Below are 23,217 nucleotides of genomic sequence, written 5' to 3' on the forward strand. Positions count from 1 at the left end.
CGTTCTTAACTGTTTTTGTGATTCATCCACACATCCCCCTGACTGCAGAATGAATGTTCCAATAGAATAACTGCTTTTTGTGCCATACCGTCCTGATGCTGAGCCCACAGTGAGATACCTTAAGTTCATTGTTAGTTGCTTCACTTTTAAACAGTATTTTCCCTCTTCTTTCAACACAATTTTTGCCATGGTTACATGTCATTAATAATGTGGTTGCTGTTACATTCATGGGTGGGATCTATCTAACTCTACTTCATCATTTAGGATTATTGTGGCATAGTGAGTCCTTTCTTATTGCTGCCTGGAGGGACTGGGGAATTGGGGAGAGATAGACAGGGGAACCTTGAGCATCCCTGTGGTCAGTCAAGGGATCGTGGAAATGCTGCAATGGCAGTAACTGTGGGTCCACCATACCATCCAACAGTTGCTAAGCGACCAGTCATTAAGAGACCTGTACTGTACTGTGGCAATATATACTGTAGATTGACAATTGGTGCAGCAGATTTTTGGCCACCAAAATTCTATGATGGCTTAAGTGACAGTATTCTAAGGCGGCTGTACTCGTTACGCGCAGATTGCCTATGAATGTAGACTTTGTGTGGACAAGTATAATGAAATACAGGATTCATTTATACAAAATACAGTAAGGTTTAAAAAGCATGATGGTTACATAAATATATTCGAAATAAACATATACAGTTGATGTTAAAATCTACAGACCCCTGTTAAAATGCCAGGTTTTTGAGATGTAAAAAAATCAGACCAAGATGAAATTGCAGCAGAATTTTTCCCTACTTTTAATATAACGTAAAAGCTGTACAATTTAATTAAAAAATATATTTTGAGAGAAAAGTAACAATAAAATGTACAATACTGTGGTTGCATAAATGTGCACATCCCCTTACAAGTAGGGATGTGGCTTTGTTCAGAATTTGGTTAAATTCTGAACAAAGCCACATCCCTGCTTATAAGGGGATGTGCACATTTATGCAACCACAGTATTGTACATTTGTATTGTTACTTTTCTCTCATCCAAACTAATATTAAAAAGTAGTCAGTACACACCTGCCATTAATTAAAGTGACTGATTGAGCCCATGTAATGGTTAGCATCAAAGACATCTCATTGTTGGAAGGTGTCAATCAGGAGAAGAATTCATAACAATTTCCAAAGCATTGCATATGCCATGCAACAAGTTGAAGGCGGTCATCCTCAAGTGGAGAAACTATAGTACAACAGTGACATTGGCAAGAACTGGATATCCCTTCCAAATTGATGAAAAAACAAGAAGAAAACTCTCGTCTGAGAGGTTGCCAAGGGGCTTACAGCGACATTAAAGAACCTGCAGGAATTTCTAGCGCAAGTATTGGTTGCATACTACATATGACAACATACTACATATGAAGAATATGATATATTCTTCATATATCTGGGCTGTGGAGTAGGGTTGCAAGATGGAAGCCTTTTCTTACAAAGAACATTCAAGCCTATGTATATTTTGCAAAAAACCTACATCAAGTCTGACAGAAGCATGTGGGAAAATGTGTTAACCTGGTCTAATGAGACCAAAGGCTGAACATTTTGGCCATCATTTCAAAAAATACATCTGACATGATTTCAAAAAGTACATCACCAAAAATACAACTTATTCACAGTGAAATGTGGTGCAGCATTATGCTTGGGGGCTGCTTTTCTTCAGCTGGAGGTGGAACTTTAGTCAAGATCAGGGGTGTCAAACTCAAGGCCCGGGGCCAGATCCGGCCTGCAGGGTGATTAGATCTGGCCCACAGGGCCACCCTGGAAACAGCGAAAGACTGGCCGGTGCCTCTGACATCAAAAACAAAACTCGAGTGGGCTGGATACAGCCCTCTTGAGCTCTGTTTTCATTGGCAGAGGGTTACTTATAGGAGGCCGTTGCAGCAGAAAACAGAGCTCAGGAGCCTGTTTGGCAGAGGGCTTGGGCCACCACAGGCACCCCTGACACGAGTGATGTCGAGCTGACCACACCCACTCTGGCCCTCCGAGGTAAAATACAATCCTGATGCGGCCTTCAATGAAATCGAGTTTTACACCCCTGGTCAAGATGGAGGGAATTGTGAACAGTTCCAAATATCAATCTGTTTTGGCACAAAACATGCTGAAGATGAAGAGAAATTTCTCCTTTCAGTATGACAGCAACCCAAAGCGTACCTCCAAATCAACAATAAAATGGCTTCACCAAAATAAGATCAAAATTTTGGAATGGCCCAGCCAGAGTGGGGTGCCAGAAGAGAACTGTCCACAGAAAACGCCCTCCCAATCTGATAGAAGTGAAATATCTTGGTGGGGTTTTTTTTACCTTTCAAAAATTTGGCATTTTTACAGGGATGTGTAGATATTTTGTATCCACTGTACATACTTGCATTAGGTAAATATATACATAATTGAAATTTAATCTCATAACTATATATTTTCTTTTTATCACCTTTTTAAAGTAATTATGTTTTTTATTTTGATAATGTATATATTTCTGTCATGATTATCTTTGTATTTTTGTTCCTTTTTCTATTATCACTTTAAAAGCAATATATATAAATATTAAAGTGTAGCTATGCTCCTAGATTAAAGGTTTGTGGATATAGAATGTATGTATGGAATAAAAAGAAAGTATGTACCTACCCTTTTTTTTACATTTTGAAGAGAAAAGCAATATTTCCAAATGGAAGGCAGAACTATTATGCACTACTTAAAACAGATTTATGAATTGTCTAACTTACTAAAATTAAATGTTTAGTAATTTAACAGTTGAATGGCTTTGAACACAATTGGGACTTACAAATATCTCTGTAGCAGAGAGTCTGCAGAAGACAGTCCTCAAAATATCACCTAGCACCCTGAGAGTGTATTGCTGATTTGGTATTAAATGGCCACATTTCAGTGATATGATTTGGGGAATCATTATTTTGGGGAAGATAGCAGCTTTATATGGGTAAGGAAAATAGTTGGAAACAAAATGTGTTTTTTTGTGATTGAACTAGTCTGCTGTGACATTCAGATAATAATTCAGCTGAAATTTGAAAGACTGATTTATATATTCAGAATCTGTATTTTTTTTATTTCAAGTTCCAAACAGATTTGATTACTGTAATACTTTATTGAAATTTTATGAAATTGAGACATAGTGAAGGTTGTGATTTGTTTCTCAAAATACAAAGCAAAGCATAATCCCATGCCATTTTGAAAAGGAGTTAGGAAACATTTTATAGTGTTATAGTGATGATATGTTTTGGAGCTTTAGTTATTATTGGAATGAAATTCAATGTGCACATTAAGGGTTAGTGATAACTCACTTCATCAAAATGCTCTATATTAAGGTTTGGAGCTATGTGTCATAACTTTTTGATAAACATTTTGGTCCTTTTTGCAAGATACTCTCTAATTGAAGCTCTGAATTAGTTAATTGGAAGAAAGCACTGATAAGCAGTTTATTCCAATTGATAAATGAATATATAAAACCCTGATGTAGATTTCTTAATTGTAAGATTTAGAGATAAGTTTTTAAATTATGGAGATTTGTTTATTTTTTTAAAAAAAGGCATGTGTATATATATAGCCAGAATCTAGGAAGTGGAATCCTCAAAGAAGATGTGTAGGTTTATTTATCATAATTTAAAAAAAAAAAAAATTTGCCTTCTCTACTATGGAAGAGAAATAAGGTGAAGTAACTTTTCCAAATCATGACTCTATTATCCAACCTCTTAATATTTTTGTTTCAGGGTGTAAATACCCATTGCCATGGGTTTCTTTCCCCAAAAATAATGTTGCAGTAAAATGGACGTACATTTGATGATCAATGTTACTTTTAAATTCTAAATGTTTTGTTGTGCCGAGAGTGGAGGAAAGCACTTTTAATGAAATTCTGTTTTTTCATTGTAAATGTATTTAATGTTCGGTATCAAAAACATTAAAATATGAATTAATTTAACAATAAATAAATGCATTCTTTACATTCTTGCAATATTAATCTGCATCATCCTAATATTTTGATTATCTCAACAGATTTATGAATCATCCAGCTCCAGCAAACAGTCGTTATAAACCTACTTGCTATGAGCATGCTGCTAACTGTTACACTCATGCGGTAAGTAAATTTCCTGGAAGTCAATTCTTATGATAGTCCAAATAATTCTGATTCCTGTCTGCCAAATATATTAGTGCATGATCCCATCCATGGATTAAGTTAACCAAGATACAGTGAAAAACGCATCATCTGCAGATAAGCCAATTATGAAAATCAATACATCAAAATATTTTGAGTGTCAGCTTATCTGAAGGTGGCACTTTTTTCATCATATTTTGCTTAAAAACACGGGGGTCCGTTTAATTGCAAATGGATTAATATGAGAATATGGATGGGTACTTTTAAAAAGTATTGCTATATATACTCACAGGTAAGCTCATCCATGGATAAACTGAACTCAATTGTGTGTAGGGGTGTGTGTTATGGCAATGGTCCCCAACCTTTTTTGTGCCGCGGCCCGGTACCGGCATCACAAAATCATCCACGGCCCGGTACCGGCATCAGCACGCATGGCAAGGCAAGCCGAGCAACCGGCCATCCATCCATCCTCCGCTTCTCCCCGCCACCTTCAACTCCTCCTTTGTACCTGTGTCGATGGGCTTCGCGACGGCTTCGAGACGGTCGCTCGGCTCGCCTTGCCATGCGTGCTGAAAGAATCCTTGTGCCTTAGTTTTGTTCGAAGCCGCCCCCCCCCTCGATGAAACTAAGGTGCGAGGATTCTTTCATCACCCAAACACCGCTTTCTACCCGGAAAAGCTCACCGGAAGCACTTTTTCATCAAAACAAGATGGCAGCGCCCAGCAAACTGGCGGCTCGGTAGAAATTGTTCCACGGACCGATCCCGGTCCGGGGACCGGTGGTTGGGGACCCCTGTGTTATGGCACCTAAATTCTTGGGTTATCTGCGAGTGTATACAAAACATTAAATTTAATAGTGTATTGATAATTGATTAGATCAGGGGACCTTTCATTCATTATGCATTACTTTAATTCATTTTTCTGATACAGTACAGGCTACTTGTGTTACTTTGGTTTGTGTACTGTTTTGGCAATTTATGCTAAAAAGAGGGTTCAACCAAAACCTTATAGATTCTTTTCCATTGTTTTTCTTCCATGGGACATGAAATTCATTAAATATATTTATTAAATATAGTAAACTAATTCAGTATTATATCAGGCTTTGAGTCCCTCACCCTTTTTTCCCAAAATTATCATGACAGTAAACTGAAATACTAAGATTTTGAGGAACTTGACTGGAAATAATATTTTCCTCCCGTTCCCTTTAGCAAAATGTGTCACAATTATTAAAATGCTGATCAACTAGTAGCCTGCCTCTTATTTGGTCTGTGTCAGCTAAATCATTATTCTGTTATTTCTATATATTTTCCTCTTATTTCAAGTTTTCCTTTTATATTAGGTTGACCAGCAGTCGTAGGTTAGATAGTTAATGTGATAGTTAACATAGTTACAATGGTCTAGTTGAAAAATCTCTGCCCAAAAGCAAAAAAAAATGGACAAAAATATACACATGGATGGAAAAAAATGATTAAAAAAGCAACATATAGATTTTAAAACAGAAATACTTCTGTTGGGCATTTTATCGGATAAGTATAACAAGGGGGAATGCATATTTGATTCTACTTGTATTAACTGCAACTAGAATTGTGTTTGCACAACAGTGGAAAAGTGAAATGAAGATGAAAATGTGATTTAAAAAATATTAGAATGTGCAGAAATGGATAGACTAACACTTACAATTAAGGGAAAGGAAGAAACTGAATATTTTTTTGACATGGGACTTATTTTATCAGTGGCTAGCTAATAAAAACAGAAGTTAGAAACATGTAGATAAAAGAAAAGGACTAATGATATAAGGGAGGTTTATTAAAATGAATAAGCAAATATTGTTATCGTAGAGAAATCTCAAGTAACATGATATGTATGGGTTTGTTTAACTGTTTATTTGGTAAGATTTTTATTTTTTGACTGCAAGGACAATGGCTTCATATAACAATTGTGTTTGTAAACTGGAAGTAAGCGGGCATCTGAAAATAAATAGATAATTACTGTACGAATTAGCTAGTACCACAATACTGTATAGAAAGTATTTAGTTATGTCATGTATCTTGGACTAGAGAATTTTTTTTGCATAATTTGTATATATGATACATATAAATGAATAAAATGTCTAGGCTTGTCAACATGCTGTTTAGAAACAAGTGCATTTTTGGCAGGCTCTGAAAATATTTTAGACATCTTACTAAAATATAAATTTTAAAGGCAGTGAAGTAGTTAGAACATAAACATGTTAACACAAAATTTGGCTGGCTTAGCCCTGTGTTTTTAAGCAAAGTATAGTAGCCTGGTTCACAACTAATTTTAAGCCTGAACTATGGTTTATAATGGATAGTTTACAGGTTGTACTAAACCAGCATACAGCAATTTTAAAGACAGTAATCGTGAATCTCTGTAACTAAGCATACATATTAGATATTTTGTAAGTGTTCTAGGTTTTTTTTTCCTCACTTGCACAGTGAATTTAATTTCAGCTTATTTTGATCTCAAACATGACGTTGCCTGATAGTTGGGTGCTGCTTTGTCTTTTGGCATGTGGTGTGTCTTTGTGACGTAGCAATTCTGTACCAGCAATTGTTATTCAAAATAATTGAGAGATCTTGAGATTAAACGCGCGAGGAAATTAGAAACATTGTTCCTCCTTTCCATGCTAATGGAAATTAAAAATACGTTTATTTGTTATATACTAGGATAATATAATTTTGTTTTAAAACCTCACTTATTTTCATTTCATTTGAATCAAAGGGCAGAGGAAAAAAAATGACTATCAGGGATTTGACAGCTATCTCAGATAAAATGTCTTCTGGGCCAACCTCCTACGTGCCCAGGAGACCTTGAGAAGATTTCAGACCATTCATTATTTTAAGTAGGGGTGCTTTGTTGTGAGCCAAATGCCTTATTGATGTCAACGTGAAGTATTTGCACAGTAATATGAGGTGAAGAGGGCACATTTATAAGTGGCGTACAATTTAGATGAGATAATGCATTTGTTTTGCTTTGTTTTTGGGTTTGTTTGTTTTTGTCTAGTTTCTTATTTTCCCAGCCATTGTTGGTAGTGCCCTCCTTCATCGACTGTCTGAGGATCAGTGGGAAAAGATAACAGCATGGATATATGGAGTTGGTCTATGTGCACTTTTCATCGTTTCAACAGTATTTCATATCATTTCTTGGAAGAAGAGTCATCTAAGGTAGAGATTTCTGGCACTTTCTTCTGACACACTCTAATCTGTTCTGCTTTTTTTAAGTAAGTCTTTTATGTTATGTTTCAGAGCAAAATAAATTTGTTACAATGATTCTTCTTTGTACAATTTATCTTTTGTAATTTTAAATATTCCCTGACATCTAGACCACAAAATATCCTGAAAATTAAGCTACCAGGAACAAATGTTGATTTCATTAGCACTGATCGTAGGGCTTAGTCCCGCTCTTTGCAAGGAATACACTCTTTAAAATATTGGCTTACTATATTTCTGAAATCAGATAACCCAAAGACATCTTTTAGTTAATCCCTCATTAGCAAACATGGAACTTCAGGGTGAAGCAACTAACTTAATTTCCCTAGAATTATGTCCTCTTGCAACAGTTGCTTATGTAAGAAAACCAAATCTTACCCTCAACATTTGCATCCTCTCTTCTAATTTTGGGAAGGAAACTTTCGCAAGAGTCCTATACAAGTCATCTTCCTGTCTTTTTATTGAATGTTTACTGATCTCTAAAATACTAAAATGTTGTCTTATCTTTATCTACTTCTATCTTTTTCTACAGAATAGTTCATTTGGACACCTGGGGTCTGATCAAGCACTATTTTTTTTAAATGACAGAAAATCTAAAGCATCTTAAAGCATAAGCATGCTAGCATAAAATAATTAGGGGAGTAAAATAACAAATCATCAGCCTGATCAAAAAACTCACTTCGATTATCTTATTTTTGAAGCACCCAAACATTCAGAATAGAATATTTTATTGGCCAAGTGTGATTAGACACACTAGGAATTTGTCTCTGGTGCTGAAGTTCTCAGTGTACATGCAAAGCAACAAAATAATAATAATGATGATGATAATACCAATAAGAGGGAATAGTAGAGTAGATGAGAAAGATAATAATACTACAGCCATAACACATGGGTAAATATACTTAGATATAAGAAAATACTGGGGGAATTAGGTGTTCAGTAGAGCGATGGCACGAGGGAAAAATTGTCTTTGTATCTAGTTGTTTTGGCATACAGTGCCCTGTAAGTGGTGTCCCAAGGGAAGGAGTTGAAACAGTTTATAGCCAGGATTTGAGAGGTCTGTAGTTATTTTGTTCAGCCCCGCTTCTGATCCAGGCAATATATAGGTCCTCTATAAAAGGCAGGCTGGTTGCAATTGTTCTTTCTGAAATTCTAACTATCGTTGGAGTCTGTACCTGCCTTATTTGGTTGCTGATTCAATAATTCCTCTGGGGCAGTCTGAACTTTCTGAGTTGACGCAAGAGGAACATTCTTTGTTGTGCCTTTTTAATAATGATTCTCTAATGTTAGGTGTCCATTTCAAATTTCAGATTTCAAGTTATATTTTTAAAAATGCTTTGATGACCACACATCTATTTTAATCAATTAATTAATCCTCTAGTGTATACATGCAATAGAAAGATGGGGGAATTCATGGAACAAAAAAAATGTGAATTTTTAGCCTAAAATATACTAGCATGAGAATCAGCTGCATGCTCATCCCTCAACTTGATGTGCAATGGAAGCTCCCCAAATGGGATACTGCACTTTCTCTCCAGCAGCCTCCTCATCAGAAGATCAGCAAACTGTCAGGAAGCATAGAGAAAATATAAATGGCTTCCTGGTGCCAAACATTGCTGGAAGGTCAGGAAGCCCTGTTTCTTCCTTCTAGCAATTTTAGTAAGTGGGGTGGGAGAGGGAGTAGAGGGGAAGAAAAATTCCTAAAATTAAAGGCATTCTTGCTGCCACTATAAGCCAATTTGCAAGTGGCTGAAGATTTCATTACACCCAAGAACAATTTTGGCACTTAGTTTTAATTGTCAAACAAGTATGATGAATGAAGTCTTTTAATAGAATCCATTTAAACAACGTTAATACATGATCATATAAGTAGACTGCAGTATATATGGTTTGGTCTGCCCCAAAATATATATATATATATATATATGAAAAACACAAAGTTTTTTTCCTTCTCCAGGTACCCAATTCCTAAGCTGTATTGCAAAGTAAATTCAATAATTCTTTTCTCCAGAATTTAAGCAATAAAATGACTCAGTATTTTTCATTGTATAATATTTTTGCTAAAATATTTATTAAAAAATAAACCAAACAAAAAAAGCCTTATAGGACAGTTGAGCACAATATTTGAACTGAAGACTAATATTGCTCAGTTTTACATTTCTAAAATACAATTTTGGGAAGAAAGAGCAGAAAAGCACATTTGGATACTGGTTTTGATTTAGATGCTTTGCCTTTTTTGTTTGTTTGTTTGTTTTTTTCTGAGAGGCTGAAGAAAACAAGCATTTTGTTTTGGCTAGTTTAATCTTCTCTGTCTGCCTAGTACTTCTTCGGTGGAATTCCAGGGTAATTATTTTAATGGCACTTTTTTTCTGAAGTGTTCCCTGTTTGCAATTTAGGACAATGGAGCACTGTTTCCATATGTGTGACCGAATGATGATCTATATCTTCATTGCAGCATCATATGCACCTTGGTAAGGATGAAAATATATGCTCTTGGGTAGAAAACAAATGTAATCCCATATTATCATCTGAAGGATTAGTTAAATAATTGCTCCTAACCTGAGAAAAAATAAAAGTACAATTTGTTTTCCATCTGATAAATTAAGTGTGGTGGTGGTGGTGGGGTTGCTGGTTTGTTTTTGTCTTTGCCTTTTCAACTTAGTTGACCTGATCACACAAGATTAGTACAGAATCAGATTTCTGCTTTTTGGGGACCGTTCCCTAAATAATGCACCACAGCTGCAGCTCTGAATGTGAGGCAACAATATTCTGTGATGCTGCACTTACACTGTACTCTTTTCAGGGAACTGAAATAATTTTAATAGAATTTTATTGCTATAAGAAGCTATAGTACACATTTTATGAAACTATAAGCAAATTTTAGTTTTCCAAGTGTGATTGGGATTAATAAATTAAAATTTACAGGTAGTCCTCAACTTATGACCAAACTTATCCCAAAATTTATGTTGCTAAGTGAGACATTTATTAAGTGAGTTTTGCCCCATTTTACGACCTTTCTTGCCACAGTTATTGAAGGAATCATTGCTATTGTTAAATTAGTAACATGGTTGTAATCTGGCTTCCTCATTGACTTAGCTTGTCAAAAGATTGCAAAAGCTGACCTTATCTCCCTAGGACACTGCAGTTATCATAAACATGAACCAGTTGCCAAGCATCCAAATTTTGATCACATGATCAAGGGGATGCTGCAGCAGTTGTAAGTGTGAAAAACAGTCTTGGCCATTTTTCGGTGCTGTTGTAACTTTGAACAATCACTAAATGAACTGTTGTAAGTCAAGGACTATCATACTTTGTCATCAGAACTAACTTTTTCAATTTATTGAATGTTAGTGATATGGATATTTTAAATGAGCTTGAATATTATGTATTCACACCACTTTATTTTAACTTAACTTTTTTCTTGATTTTTTTTTAAACTAAAACCATATTAATAACAAAAAGGATGTGTTTTCTCCTCCACCTTGCCTTTGAGAACTGACTGGATTATTTTTTTACATCTGGAAAAAGAATTTAAGATGCCTTTAATATGCCATTCTTTTTACTAGTTCAGAAAGTCATTTAAATATTTTTTTCAGGTTAAATCTTCGGGAACTTGGGCCTCTGGCATCTCATATGCGTTGGTTTATCTGGCTAATGGCTGCTGGGGGAGCATTTTATGTATTTCACTACCATGAAAAGTAAGGATTATCATGATTATTCTTTAATGTTATATGTGACCATTTAGATTCTACAGTTCAGTCTGCAGAGATCCCCATGTCGCTATCTAATCAGATTATTTTAGATAGCTTTTAAAGTTCAAGGGTGCTGGTCCCTTCTCTCTCTCTCTCTCTCTCTCTTTCTCTCTCCCTCTCCCTCTCCCTCCCCTCTCAGTTTAGTGAAATATCTCATAAGTGCTTGCATGTGGCTTTTTTACATAAAAATCCTTGGAATAGTGCAAGTCAATTGCTTTTTCAGGATAAAACAGACCATTTTCATGTAATCACACACTTATTTCTCTTTATGAAAAATGATTTTGTATTATTAATTTTTTTCTCCCTTGCAGTGCCAGTAGGAGGACATTATCAGCCTATAAAAAAATCACTTGTCTCGCTTTTAAGAGTTCTTTTTGATAAATAATTAAAGCCGCACTTAATATTCTGCTTGATGAGAACAGCTTGGAGTCATATGGAAAAAAATAGAGTATGTGACTGCAGTCCATTTTTTATTCCACTGTATACATCCAGACCGTTCTCAATATTAAAATTCTAGGGAAATATATTTTCTAATACAGTACAGCAACAGAAAGAAGGTAGATCAGGATTATTGCTAACTGAGTTCATCAGATTCTAAATATTCTCAGAGAAGCTTTCTTAATTCTAAATTCACATGTTTGATTTCTGGCTTGGAGAGTTGAAGTAAAAAACAAAACTAGTCTATGAAAGTTTTATGCTTATTATGCTAGCTAGTAAGTGGGATTAATCCTTTAGAGGAGCTTAGTGTTGCCTCCAAATGTGTCATTTGAAGTAGCTTCTCACATGTTTTGTGAAGATATGAAAATTGTTACCAATACAAGTACCGTATTTTTCAGAGTATAAGATGCTCCGAAGTATAAGATGCACCTAGCTTTTGGGGAGGAAAACAAGAAAAAAAAATCTGCCTCTGCCTCCTAGCAATTTCCCTCCTTGTAGCAAACAGCAAACAGCCTGTTTCAGCTTCAGCACAGCCTGATTAGCACAAGCAGCTAATTGTCAGTTGGATTGGCCTCCTGATGATCAGCTATTTCGGGCTGCAGGGATTGCCATCACCTATTGCTGCCTCCGCATGCCCCGTTTTTGGCCTCCACGCCCCCCCCACCCCCATTTTTGGCCCATAAAGTTTGTTATCCTGGGCTGCACAAGATACTGTTTCCACAAGTGCTTCGGGGGTATCTTTTTCTGTCACTTACATAGGAATCCATCCCCAGTGTAAGAAAGTTTTCCTTCTGAATATTGGTGAGAAGTGGCAAGAGAGTGATACATAGTCATGTACTTATAGGTGCTGTTTATTCTCTACTAACAATAGAAATTGAACCAACAAGAAACTCCTCCCATTTTCTGGATGCTTCACATTATATTAACAAATCTATTATTAAAGTTTTGCTTAAATTTATTTCTATCTTCTGTCCATGAACAACAGGAATTTATGGGTGACGTTGAAGCAAAAATATTTTGCGTTTCTAAAGCAAGAAAGTGCCGTTTTCATAATTGCAGGCTAATGTATTTTTGGTTTTTGTACGTAGGTATAAAATCGTGGAGCTCTTCTTCTATTTAGCAATGGGATTTTCTCCTGCTCTAGTTGTAACTTCCATGGTAAGGAACACTCATTTAAATAGTTGCATTTAAAAGAAAACACTTGTGCAACCACTGATACACTTCAAATTTAAAAGAGCACTAAGAAGCTGACTTTATTTTTGCCTCCCTTTTTCTTTTTTTGTTATTGGAACAACACAAATGTAAGAAAGAGGCAACATCTTAAAATAAATCTTCAGTGTAGTGATTAGGTGTTGTATTAAGAGATGGGAACTTAAGTTCTAGATCACCAGCAGCCAGAAACTCACTGGTGATTTTGGGCCTCTCTGTCTCTCTCCCTCCCTCCCTCCATCCTCGCAGGGTTGTTCTTTGTTTGTTTGCTCAGTTTATATAGCTGCCCATTTCACAAAATGAGAGTTTCTAGGTGGCATATGTTGAAGCTAAAGCAAATAAGAAATGCCTAAAACAATTATCATTATTATTGTTAAAAACTGGAAAAAAAAACTATAAAAACAAAGCTAAGAAGTAGTCAATGAAATGATGTTAATATTTGTATAGGGAGGGAGCATTCTTTATGTCTTGTGAGCTCCTGTGTAAAAGGCAGGATACAAGTCAGATAGACAAATGAATAACAGCCTGATCGTTATCTTAATTTCTGAAGATTTTTAGTAATATTAGATTAACAGAAAAGTTATGATTTTAATGGATGTACACAAACAACTGAGCCCCACCAAAGTTGGACGCATTCTATTAATAGGGATTGCATTCCTTTGCTGGATCAAAGTGCAGCATCCTGGAAACTATTTCCTAGCACTGTGTGGACAGACAACAGACCACTTCCCAGTGCTCTAAAAGGAAACAGTGGCCAATAATATAAAAGCCTGTGCAGAGAGACAGCAAGCATCTCTCCAGTACAGATTATCCACAAGAGGGCTTAGTGCTGTTTTTGTGCCAGTTCATGTCTGAACCCAGATGAAAGGGATGTAGATAATTACTTGTAAGAATCATTTGGGGTTGTAATGCTATTGCCTTTGCCATTAATTTGGCTACACAGAGGGACAGTAGGAATTGGTTGGGTTCAAAGATACTTCCTTAAGCAAGAGTTTTGTCATTGCTTTCCTTAAGGGATGGGAGCACTTGGCCTTAATTATTCCACATCTCAACCAAGCCAAGCAGATAAGATGCTCCCCAGAATTATCTAGAATTCAGTCAGATCCATTGACCTTTGAGGGGAATCCAAACTAATGCACAAAACCCATGAAATCATGAACTTCCTTGACTTCAGCATGGAAGTTACATTTGGAAGTCTTCATATCTCTAAATCCTGCATTTAAAATTACCTGTATCTGCTCAGTCAAGGTTTCCATTAGGTGGTGAAGCCGCCAGCATATATCCTTAAAGGTAGCCAAATCCCAGAGAGAAGAGTGTGGAAGATGAAATCCTTGTTGAGGATAACCACACCTCATCCCTAGCCCAAAGACTGAGTCTCTGCTGCATGAAGTACTCTGTTGGCAGAAGGTGAACCAATACAAGTTACTGTTCCCCATTTAGTTAATTAACTCTTTGATTTTTTTCTAATGCCATGGATGTTAACATTTTTATTACAGACCAACCTGATGTTCATTGGAAGTAGTATCAAGGTCTGTGGTTGCTCCAACTGACTGTCCAGGTTACTTTCACAAACAGAGGCACAGGAATGAACCATTATGTCTAAATGGTTTTATCTCTCCAAATGGATCTGTCTGCCCCCTTCTCTTTTCTTCCATTTATCCTTATTATACTTGGATAGCAATACCAGTAGCTACTGGAGAGGAATGTAAACACCTGCCTAGGTCACAATAACCCTCTCCGTTCACTAAAGCAATAGATATATTGCTGGTCACTGCAGAAACAAGGATCCTGTACTACAAATCCTCTTGGTTTTTAAGCCAAGAGGCTTTTATGTCAATACCTGATAATAGTTTTTTACCTCTATCTTGTCTGTGTATAGCCTGAACAGAAATTGCACTGTATTCCTTTAGTGTTAATGACTGTTCTCTTACATGTACTCAGGTTAAAAAGAAACCTGTTCCCTTTTCTGTTCATCTACAGAACAACACAGAAGGACTTCAAGAACTTGCCTGGGGAGGCGTAATTTATTGTATGGGAGTGATCTTCTTCAAGAGTGATGGAATAATTCCATTTGCCCATGCCATCTGGCATCTGTTTGTTGCCACAGCAGCTGCCGTTCATTATTACGCTATTTGGAAGTATCTTTACAGAAGTCCTGGAGATATCATCCTTCAGCTATGATATGAAACACGGAGATAGAGACATTTGCAACAACAATTTGCCTTTGACTCAGTATTACTTGGGGAAAAGAAATTATCCAGGAAACCTGGGGAGGGGGATTGTAGAGGGAAAAATGCACTGACTTTGACCATGTTCACCTTTACTGTGAACTTAAGTGACAAAAAACTTTCCTAGAATTACAGTTTGCATAGCACGTGCTGGAGCACTTCGTTCTCCAAGCACTGTCCTTGGAGAGCCCCAGTTGAAATAAATAGGACTTGGGCAAGAACATGGCACTCCCGTTCATTTCAGGGCGGCTTGCACAGAAGCCTATCCTTTTCATGTTGCATCCACCGTGAAGACGTGGAGACTACATCTAACCAGTGAACTTTAGGTGGGGCATTTAAGTCCATTTAAGCCCAGGTTGGGATTGTGGTTCAAACCAACATGCTGCATTATGAAATATCCATTCCACATTAACAAGCTACAATGATGTGAAAAATGGGTGGTGGTATGTTTACAAATTCTTTTTTAATGTCTGTTGTAAGTTTAACTTCTGCATCTTTAAACAATGTAAACTTACAAATTGTAGAAGTTTATGTGATAGCAAAACCACATTTTTACAACTGCTTCTATCACTTTTCACAAATAATTTCATTAAATACAAATCATGAACCGATAGGGTATAGCTCTTCCCTCCCAAATCTGATAAACCAATGTGACTTTTATAAAGTGTTTTTTTTAATAAATTAAAGACATACCTTTTTTCTTTTTGCAAAAACCAAAAAACAAACCTAGCTACATTCCATGTATTGGTACATAATATCTCTACCAGGGTTTTCATTTAAAAAGATAATGTGATTGATAAAAATTTCTAAAACTGGCTTTGCCAAAGTAAAAGCCTGAAAAGCTTCCACCCTCTGTGGTAAACTGAATTACCTGTGTGGAATGTATTTCAGAATACAACTAATGCTACCTAATACAGTGCCATTTCTAGAGTAATTTGTAGGTATCTGTGTGAAAGCATTCTGAACGTTTTAGTTAGAAATTGTGAGCAGCGGTTAACAGCTGTAACATTTAATGACTAAAGCATCAGTTATTTTGTAGATTCATAAGACATTTGGTGCTCAAGCAGAGGTTATAGTGCAACTTTATGCCTGTTTACTCAGAAGTAAATCTCATGGTATTAATGAGGTTTACTCCCTAGTGATATTAAGACTGTGTCCTTACAGTATTCAAGATTACTAGTTAGGCCAATTGCTCCCACTAGGGTACTTTTGCCATTTCTGAAAACTTAAAGAGTTGCTGGTAAATTTTTGAATATTAATAGTGAGTGGTTCACTGTAACACCCAAACGGCCTTTATGGAAGGGAAACTTAAAATATTTGTGATGTCTCCTCCATCTGGGACTTAAAGTTGCAAAACTGCAAGCGTATGTGGTTCTTACCATAGTAGTTGGGATAATAACAGTAGCAGTTTGGTTGTCTGATGTGCTTATTAAATGACAAGGTGTTTGGATCTTCGTTGTGATGATCATTGTCAAGTTACTGTATACGTCCCACTGTACTATGAATGTCTTATATTAAGATTGAATTTATGCTTTTTGTAACTTGCTCTTTTTCATGTAAGTATTTAAAAAAAACTAAAATGAAACATGTTGCCTTTTTCAGATTTTACTCTGGGGATTTTACCTGTGAAACAACCAAATGAAACTATAAAAATGTTGGGGGAGGGTTCCCACCCCCCCCCACACCGCCCAGGAGTATGTAAACCTCTTCAACATTTGCCAGTTGGTTGTAATCTAGGCTTCTAGAGTTTGAGCCCTTTGTTTTAGACAAGAGAGGCTGCTCAGAAAGAAACCTGGTTTCAGTGCAGTATTAGCTAATGACTATAAAATTTTATCTTATCAGACTCACTTCCAAAGCTGTTCAGAGTGTGAAGGTGTCTGTGAATTTCTGACTAAGAAGTAGTTGTTTCACTCTTTTTCTTAACATGTCAACGTTTTATAGACAGCAGTGTTGCAAAAGAACAGAAGAGCCTTACAAGAAATTTCCATCTAGCTATTGGAATCCAAGACTTGGAGAACTTGTTTAACTTTCTGAATAGAATGTCAGAATAAAAATATCAGAGTACAAAATGTTTACTGCGTCCATTCCGGAATATCTGAATGACACGGCTCTTTTTTTATTTTCTTAACTGATGTATCTGATTCTAAATATTTTCACTTTACGTGAGTTCTCTTAATCAAGTGTAGTGCTGTTAAAACCACTAAAATGTGTTTAAAGCTCTGTTTTTGTCAAAGCTAGTTCTAAATAATACTGCTACCTTTATGGTAACTTCTTATGGGCTTTATAATGTTGCATATTTTAAGGATGGAAAGTGTTAAGGTTGAAAACATGTCCTACCCCTAATTTAATCTAGTTCCGGAAGGTTAAATGTACTGGATTAATGCAAATAAACATTTTGTGCAATTTGAAATTCTGTTGGCAGATGTTGCATTTATCATGGTCACGCAAGGCATCCTGTGAGCATGCAAAGGTACCAGAATGGACCCTGACTAACTACCATGCATCTTTTATAGACTGCAGCACAAGAGAATAGAGTGGAACCTTGGGTCACAACTGTAATCCGTTCCAGGAATACGGTTGCAACCTGATTTGGTCATGTCCGGAAGCATGACTGACTGCATATGCACGGACAAAAAAATGTGCAGACTGTGCATGTGGTGCAGGGGAAATCGGCACAAAAAGAGAATCTGCCATGGCCAGGTTTGTTCGCCACCCATTTTTTTAATCGTGACCTGATTCAAAAACCGGGTGGATTTTTTGGTTGGAACCTGATTTGGTCACAAACAGAAGCATTTGCGACCCAAGATTTCACTGTACTGACATCTGGCCCTATATGTTTGAAAGGAGATACAGCTTCTTTCCACGTGTTTCTTTTACTTGAGAAAAATTACTGTGTAAGAATAGAAAGAGAGTAACTCTTATAGACTCTGTGTGGGAAGGTGATGTTGTCTTTAAGAGGACATTTTGCTGTGTTCTTTTAAAGGATGTGCAGCATTTTAATATCTGCCTGTTCTTATTGCAGTAATGAAGAAAGGGCTACTCTGTGAAATCACTGAAAACAAGCAACACTTCTAACCCCACAAGTTTGGTGAATTGGAAGGGGCTAGAATGAAGCAAAGTATCACTGTACCAGTTGAGTAATTTGTCTATAGGGAGATCTCATTGGTACTGGGCCCCCAAGTGAAATGTTGCAAGCTCAGATGGAAGATGACTAGCTAAGTCTAAGGCCTTTTCTTTCCCCCAAGAAGTGCTAGAATAGTCCCTCGCCAAGTATTTTCCTTCCCAATGAGACATAAAGGAGTAAAAAAATAATTAGAGAAAAAAACATGACCATTAACTTGCTGCTTTGTTTGGCTTGAGTGTCAGGCTTTGGAGAAAATGGGCAGCTGCTCATTCTCAACATTGCTTAGAATTGTATTATCCTGATTATTGATTTCATCACCAGAGAAAACATTCTGGATCTTGTTGGGGGCAATATGCTGACTCTGTAAACCACTTAGAGAGGGATATAATTATAAACCACTATAAAGCAGTATCTAAGTCTAAGTGCTATTGCTATACAGACACTAACTTGTTTGAGGGCTGACATTTCAAAGGGAACTCTCAACTATAACTGTCTGACAAGCCTCCAACAGAAGCGTAAAATAACAGCAGCAATAAGAAACTGAGCCTGGATAGCTTCAGTCAAATCTCTTTTGTGAAGCCTCTTAAAAATTAGTATTTGTAAATGTTTATTATATTGGAATTAGTTTGGCAGTTTACTTCGGTGTGACCATGTGCCCAACTTTCATACTTTAATTCGCTGAATCTATATTTTAGTGTAATTTGGCTTATTTAGAACTATTTATACATCAGCAGAATATGCCCATTATTAGGTTCCTATGCCATTTGGGAAAGTCTTAAGGTTTTAAAAGGCTGCTAAAAAAAAAGAATGGGTCAATATACAACACTGGTGTTGACGTAGTGTTGGAAGACAAGGTTTAGAAATCCATATTTCTAATCAGTCTTTCAAGCTTTACAAATCCATAGACTTGCGGGGGTGCCTTCATTCCAGAAGATGGTTTCCTAGCTTCATGATGCATGCCCTTTCCCTTTTATATTCTTGCAATTTTAAAATTCATGTATTAGCATGAACAATTCCCTCCCTCCCCAATTACATACATTCAAAAGCATCAGAAAATGCCATAGAATTGGCAGACTGCAAAAGAAAAAGGGAGCCTTGTAAAAAACGTTTCTGAGTAGCATTCTCATTATATTAATGGGTTGACTGGGAGCTGCAGGATTTTTAAAACTTAAAAAGATTTTTCTGTTGAGCCCCCAGGGCTTTCCCCAATTACATATTCTCAAAGGTGCCCCCAGTATCCTAATTTTTACTGGCATAGACTAACAAGGCTCTCCACTTACATAATTTAAACCAGTTGATTATTCTTATTTTTCCTTAAGGAATTTTTTAATATTTCCAAAAAAAATTAGTTATTTTACTGCAGTTTGGAAGGCAATTAGCAATTGAGTTTAGTGCAGTGCAGAGGTGGTATTTATCAGGTTCTGACCAGAGAATCGGTAACAGAAATTTTGAGTAGTTTGGAGACCTGGCAAATACCACCTCTGACTGGAGATTTTACAGTATCCTTCCCCTGCCACGCCCACAGAACCGGTAGTAAAAAAATTTGAATTCCACCACTGGTGCAGTGCAGTGCAGTAGTTATAATACTTCACTTGATCGTGGTTAAATGCCTTCGGGGCATATAATTTCAGCCTGACCAAGTTTACCAAATTGTTTTGGGAATAAAAATAAGGAGACATGCCATGTTCGCTGCCTTGAATTCTCAGACAAAAAGTAGAATATCTTATGGAAAAAAAATTCAGCGTAGACTGACAGCACACCTATTCTTGTGACTTTTGATGGTAAGAAGAAACAAAGAACTTGTTCCAAGTTCCCAATGTTTTCTGTAGCTGTAATACTGAAACCTTTTGAATGTTGTTTTATCACTACACAACCAACCTGAAATACTTTGAATTGAGCTCTCATTCTGAGCTTGAAACAAACCACGTTCTCAGTCTTGTGCCTGTCCCTATAAGTAACGGTTTATTTAAGATTTCCATTCTGCTTTAATGGGTCTTACAAATCTTATATAAAGAAAAGCACCTTGGGCTGATTTGTGTAAAAGTAGGAGAAACCCCTATTTGTGACATTACCCAAACCTCGCCATTTCTAATAAGACCATTTTATATCCTAACCAGATGGCTGTTCTTGCTAAAGCACAGGGACCCTAACTGGGAGGGCGGTTGCAGGCTAAATGCCCCATTTGCTCTCTTAAGTCATATTATTAGCAGGTTTTACTAGTTTGCAGCAAGCTGGTTGTTAAGTTGGTTCCATTTTGAAAGCTCTGTTGTGTTTGTGCTCTGAATACCATTGTGATTTCTGAAGCTGCCCTTGGAAGAGGTGGACGTATACAGTAACACTGCATCTCTTAGGAATTTTACTCATCAGGTTTTTAAACCTGAACTTGATGTACAGTAAGACATAAATAAGGTTTTCTGCAGTCTGAAAGACAAGGAAGTACGGAATACAGAGGAAGTGCAAAGTCATAACTACATAGTTTAGTTACAATAACATATTCTTAAAATAGCTTCCTAAGTTTCTGTTGCTCTCAAGTTGATTCAGGGTAAAGAGTGTTTCACCATAACACACTACAGTTTTTGAATGAGTTTCTGGTTTTCTGCTACTAATGGGAGTGGGAGATCAGCGATCATATTAATAACAGAGAACTCCTATAAATCAGTCATTCAATATCATTGTCTTTCGATTAAGTCCGCAAAAGAGGGAAGAGAACTTTTGAGAACCTTCCTTGTGATGAATCCAATCAATACCCCAACCATCAAGTTTTAGCACGGCCACGGATTAGGGACAATAGTCCAAACAATTCCTGGTCATACATTCCCCACTCCAGCTATTTGGGCAAGATTATCTCCAGTCGTGATACATCTAATGATACAACAAAAAACAAGCGTAGCAGAGAGGACATAAAACCTCCTTGAGGTGACACAATGGCACAAGTAATAAAAGTTCTGTTTTGTGCTAAAGTAGTTTTATTTTTAATAGAGAGTTTAACAGTCATTCAATATTTATGGGGAAAAGTCTCTTTCAAGTAAGTGTTTTTCTAAGCTAAAAAAAAAAAGCTAAGGGAAACTTGAGAAACCTGCCTTGGTGGGTTCAAGCTATTTTTTTTGTGTGTGTACATCAAGCAGTATCCATTTTATTTCCCTTTTTAACCATGTATTAGGGCAGATGGTGAATTGATTTGCCAGAGCAAGAACCTCAAACTAGCTCTTGGATGTCTATGGAGATTCTCAATCATCCAGGCCATGGTTACTTTCTTAGCTCTTGGATGCCCTCTTGCGTGAAAAAATGGTGTTTTCTATTGGTAAATTGATTATAGTTTTCATTGTATCATTTTCTTTCAGTTGCTTCTTCTAGCCACAGGTCTCATCAAGTATCTGAGAGCAAACTGCTGTCATATCTAAGCTTGAAATCAATGGTTCTTGGAAGAAGATCTAATTTCTAACCACAAAACACTAATCACCTACTTCTATTAAAAAAAATAAAAATAAAATAAAATCTGGCTATTTCATTGAAAAAAGGTACAATCCAAGGCTTTAAAAAATCCTGGTCCTACAATGAAAAGCTCCTACAATGAACAAGCTCCACAATTTTCTCCATGGGTTGCTCTGCCAGTTCTATAAAATAATGGAGACCTAACATTAACCCTAGCTGTATTTGCCCACCAATGGGATTTTCACATGTATCTTAGCAGTAAACGTAGATAAGACTGACTTGAAAAATTGGTGGCCTCAAGCACTCCAAATCCTTAAACGAACTCAATTTTGCTCTGCGAATTCATGGAGACCTAACCCTAGATGCATTCCGCTCCCCAAAGGGATTTTCCCATGTATATTACCAGAAAACGAAGATGTCTGATTTTAAAAGTTGGTGCCCTCTTAACCATAAACTAGCACTCTGAATCTGTTAGTGATGTCAATTTTTTGCTCCTAATTCATGGATATATATACCCTAAACCTACGTATATTTGAGACCCAATGGGATTTTCCAATGTATTTGATAAGCAAATGTAGATGAGGCAGGCTGAAAATGTCGGCACTATCCTAAGGATAATGAAGCAATCCAAATCTGTTGGCGATATCCATTTTGCTCTCCAAATACATGGGCACCAAACCCTAACCATAGATGTATATGCCCACTAATGGAACTTTCCCATGTACTTTACCGGGAAAAATGGATAAGTCTTACTTAAAAGGTTGGTGCCCTCCTAACCATAAAATAGCACTCTGAATCCATTGGCAATGTCCATTTATTTCTCTGAATTCATTGAGACCTAGCCCTAGGTGTATTTGCCCCCCAGTGGGATTTTCCCATGTACTTTACCAGGAAAAGTAGATAAGACAGGCTCAAAACCTTGGCGCCCACATAACCATACTTTTGAACGAGCCTTATCTACGTTTCCTGGAAAGATGCATGGGGAAATCATATTGGGTGCCAAATACACATAGCTTTAAGGTTAGCTCTCCGTGAATTCGGAGACATCACCAATGGATTCGTTGCCCATAAGTATGCTTAGAAAGGCATGAACTTTTTCACTGTGACTTATCTATGTTTCCTGGTAAGATACATGGGAAAATTCAATGGTGATATAATGTTTTGCACAGAATTTATGGAGACCTAACCCTATCCCGAGGTATATGTGCCGCCCAATAAGATTTCCACTTGTATTTTACAAGGAAACGTAGATAAGGCTGATTCAAAAACTTGGTAGCCAACTAAGCATAATGAAGAACTCCAAATCCACTGTCGATGTCCATTTATTTCTCCGAATTTATGCAGACCTAACAGGATTATTTCACCCCAATTGGTTAATGGCATGTACATGAATTTCGACAGGAAAAGTAGATAAGACAGGCTCAAAAATTTGGTGCCCACCTAAGCACAATTTTGAAGAGGCCTTATCTAGCTTTCCTGGTAACATTCATAGGGATACCTCAATGAGCAGCAAACACACCTAGTGTTAAGGTTAGCTCTCTCTGAATTCGGACAGGAAAACAGGCACCACCAATGGATTCCTAGCCCATCGGTACATTTAGGAGGTCACTAACTTTTTGAGTCTAACGTAACTTCTGTTTCTGGTAAAATAAATGTGAAAAACCGAT

The 23,217-nt window shown here is 36.7% G+C and overlaps 1 protein-coding gene across 3 annotated transcripts in view; it reads left to right on the forward strand.

Annotated features, from left to right (window-relative positions):
- Window positions 1–17,404, forward strand: part of MMD (monocyte to macrophage differentiation associated) — a 38,105-nt gene extending 20,701 nt beyond the window's left edge. For all 3 annotated transcript variants that reach the window (XM_026711099.2, XM_087925148.1, XM_026711101.2), the window contains 6 exons: window positions 4,039–4,120; window positions 7,162–7,322; window positions 9,764–9,838; window positions 10,964–11,065; window positions 12,646–12,715; window positions 14,747–17,404. In XM_026711099.2, coding sequence (XP_026566884.1) covers window positions 4,039–4,120; window positions 7,162–7,322; window positions 9,764–9,838; window positions 10,964–11,065; window positions 12,646–12,715; window positions 14,747–14,947 — 691 coding nt within the window. In that variant the 3' untranslated portion in view covers window positions 14,948–17,404. The remainder of the gene's footprint in view (window positions 1–4,038; window positions 4,121–7,161; window positions 7,323–9,763; window positions 9,839–10,963; window positions 11,066–12,645; window positions 12,716–14,746) is intronic.
- Window positions 17,405–23,217: the final 5,813 nt, after the last annotated feature.

This window comes from Pseudonaja textilis, chromosome 2 (assembly GCF_049901715.1).
Source record: "Pseudonaja textilis isolate UNSWEBS1 chromosome 2, rPseTex1.2, whole genome shotgun sequence".
Taxonomy (NCBI): Eukaryota; Metazoa; Chordata; class Lepidosauria; order Squamata; family Elapidae; genus Pseudonaja; species Pseudonaja textilis.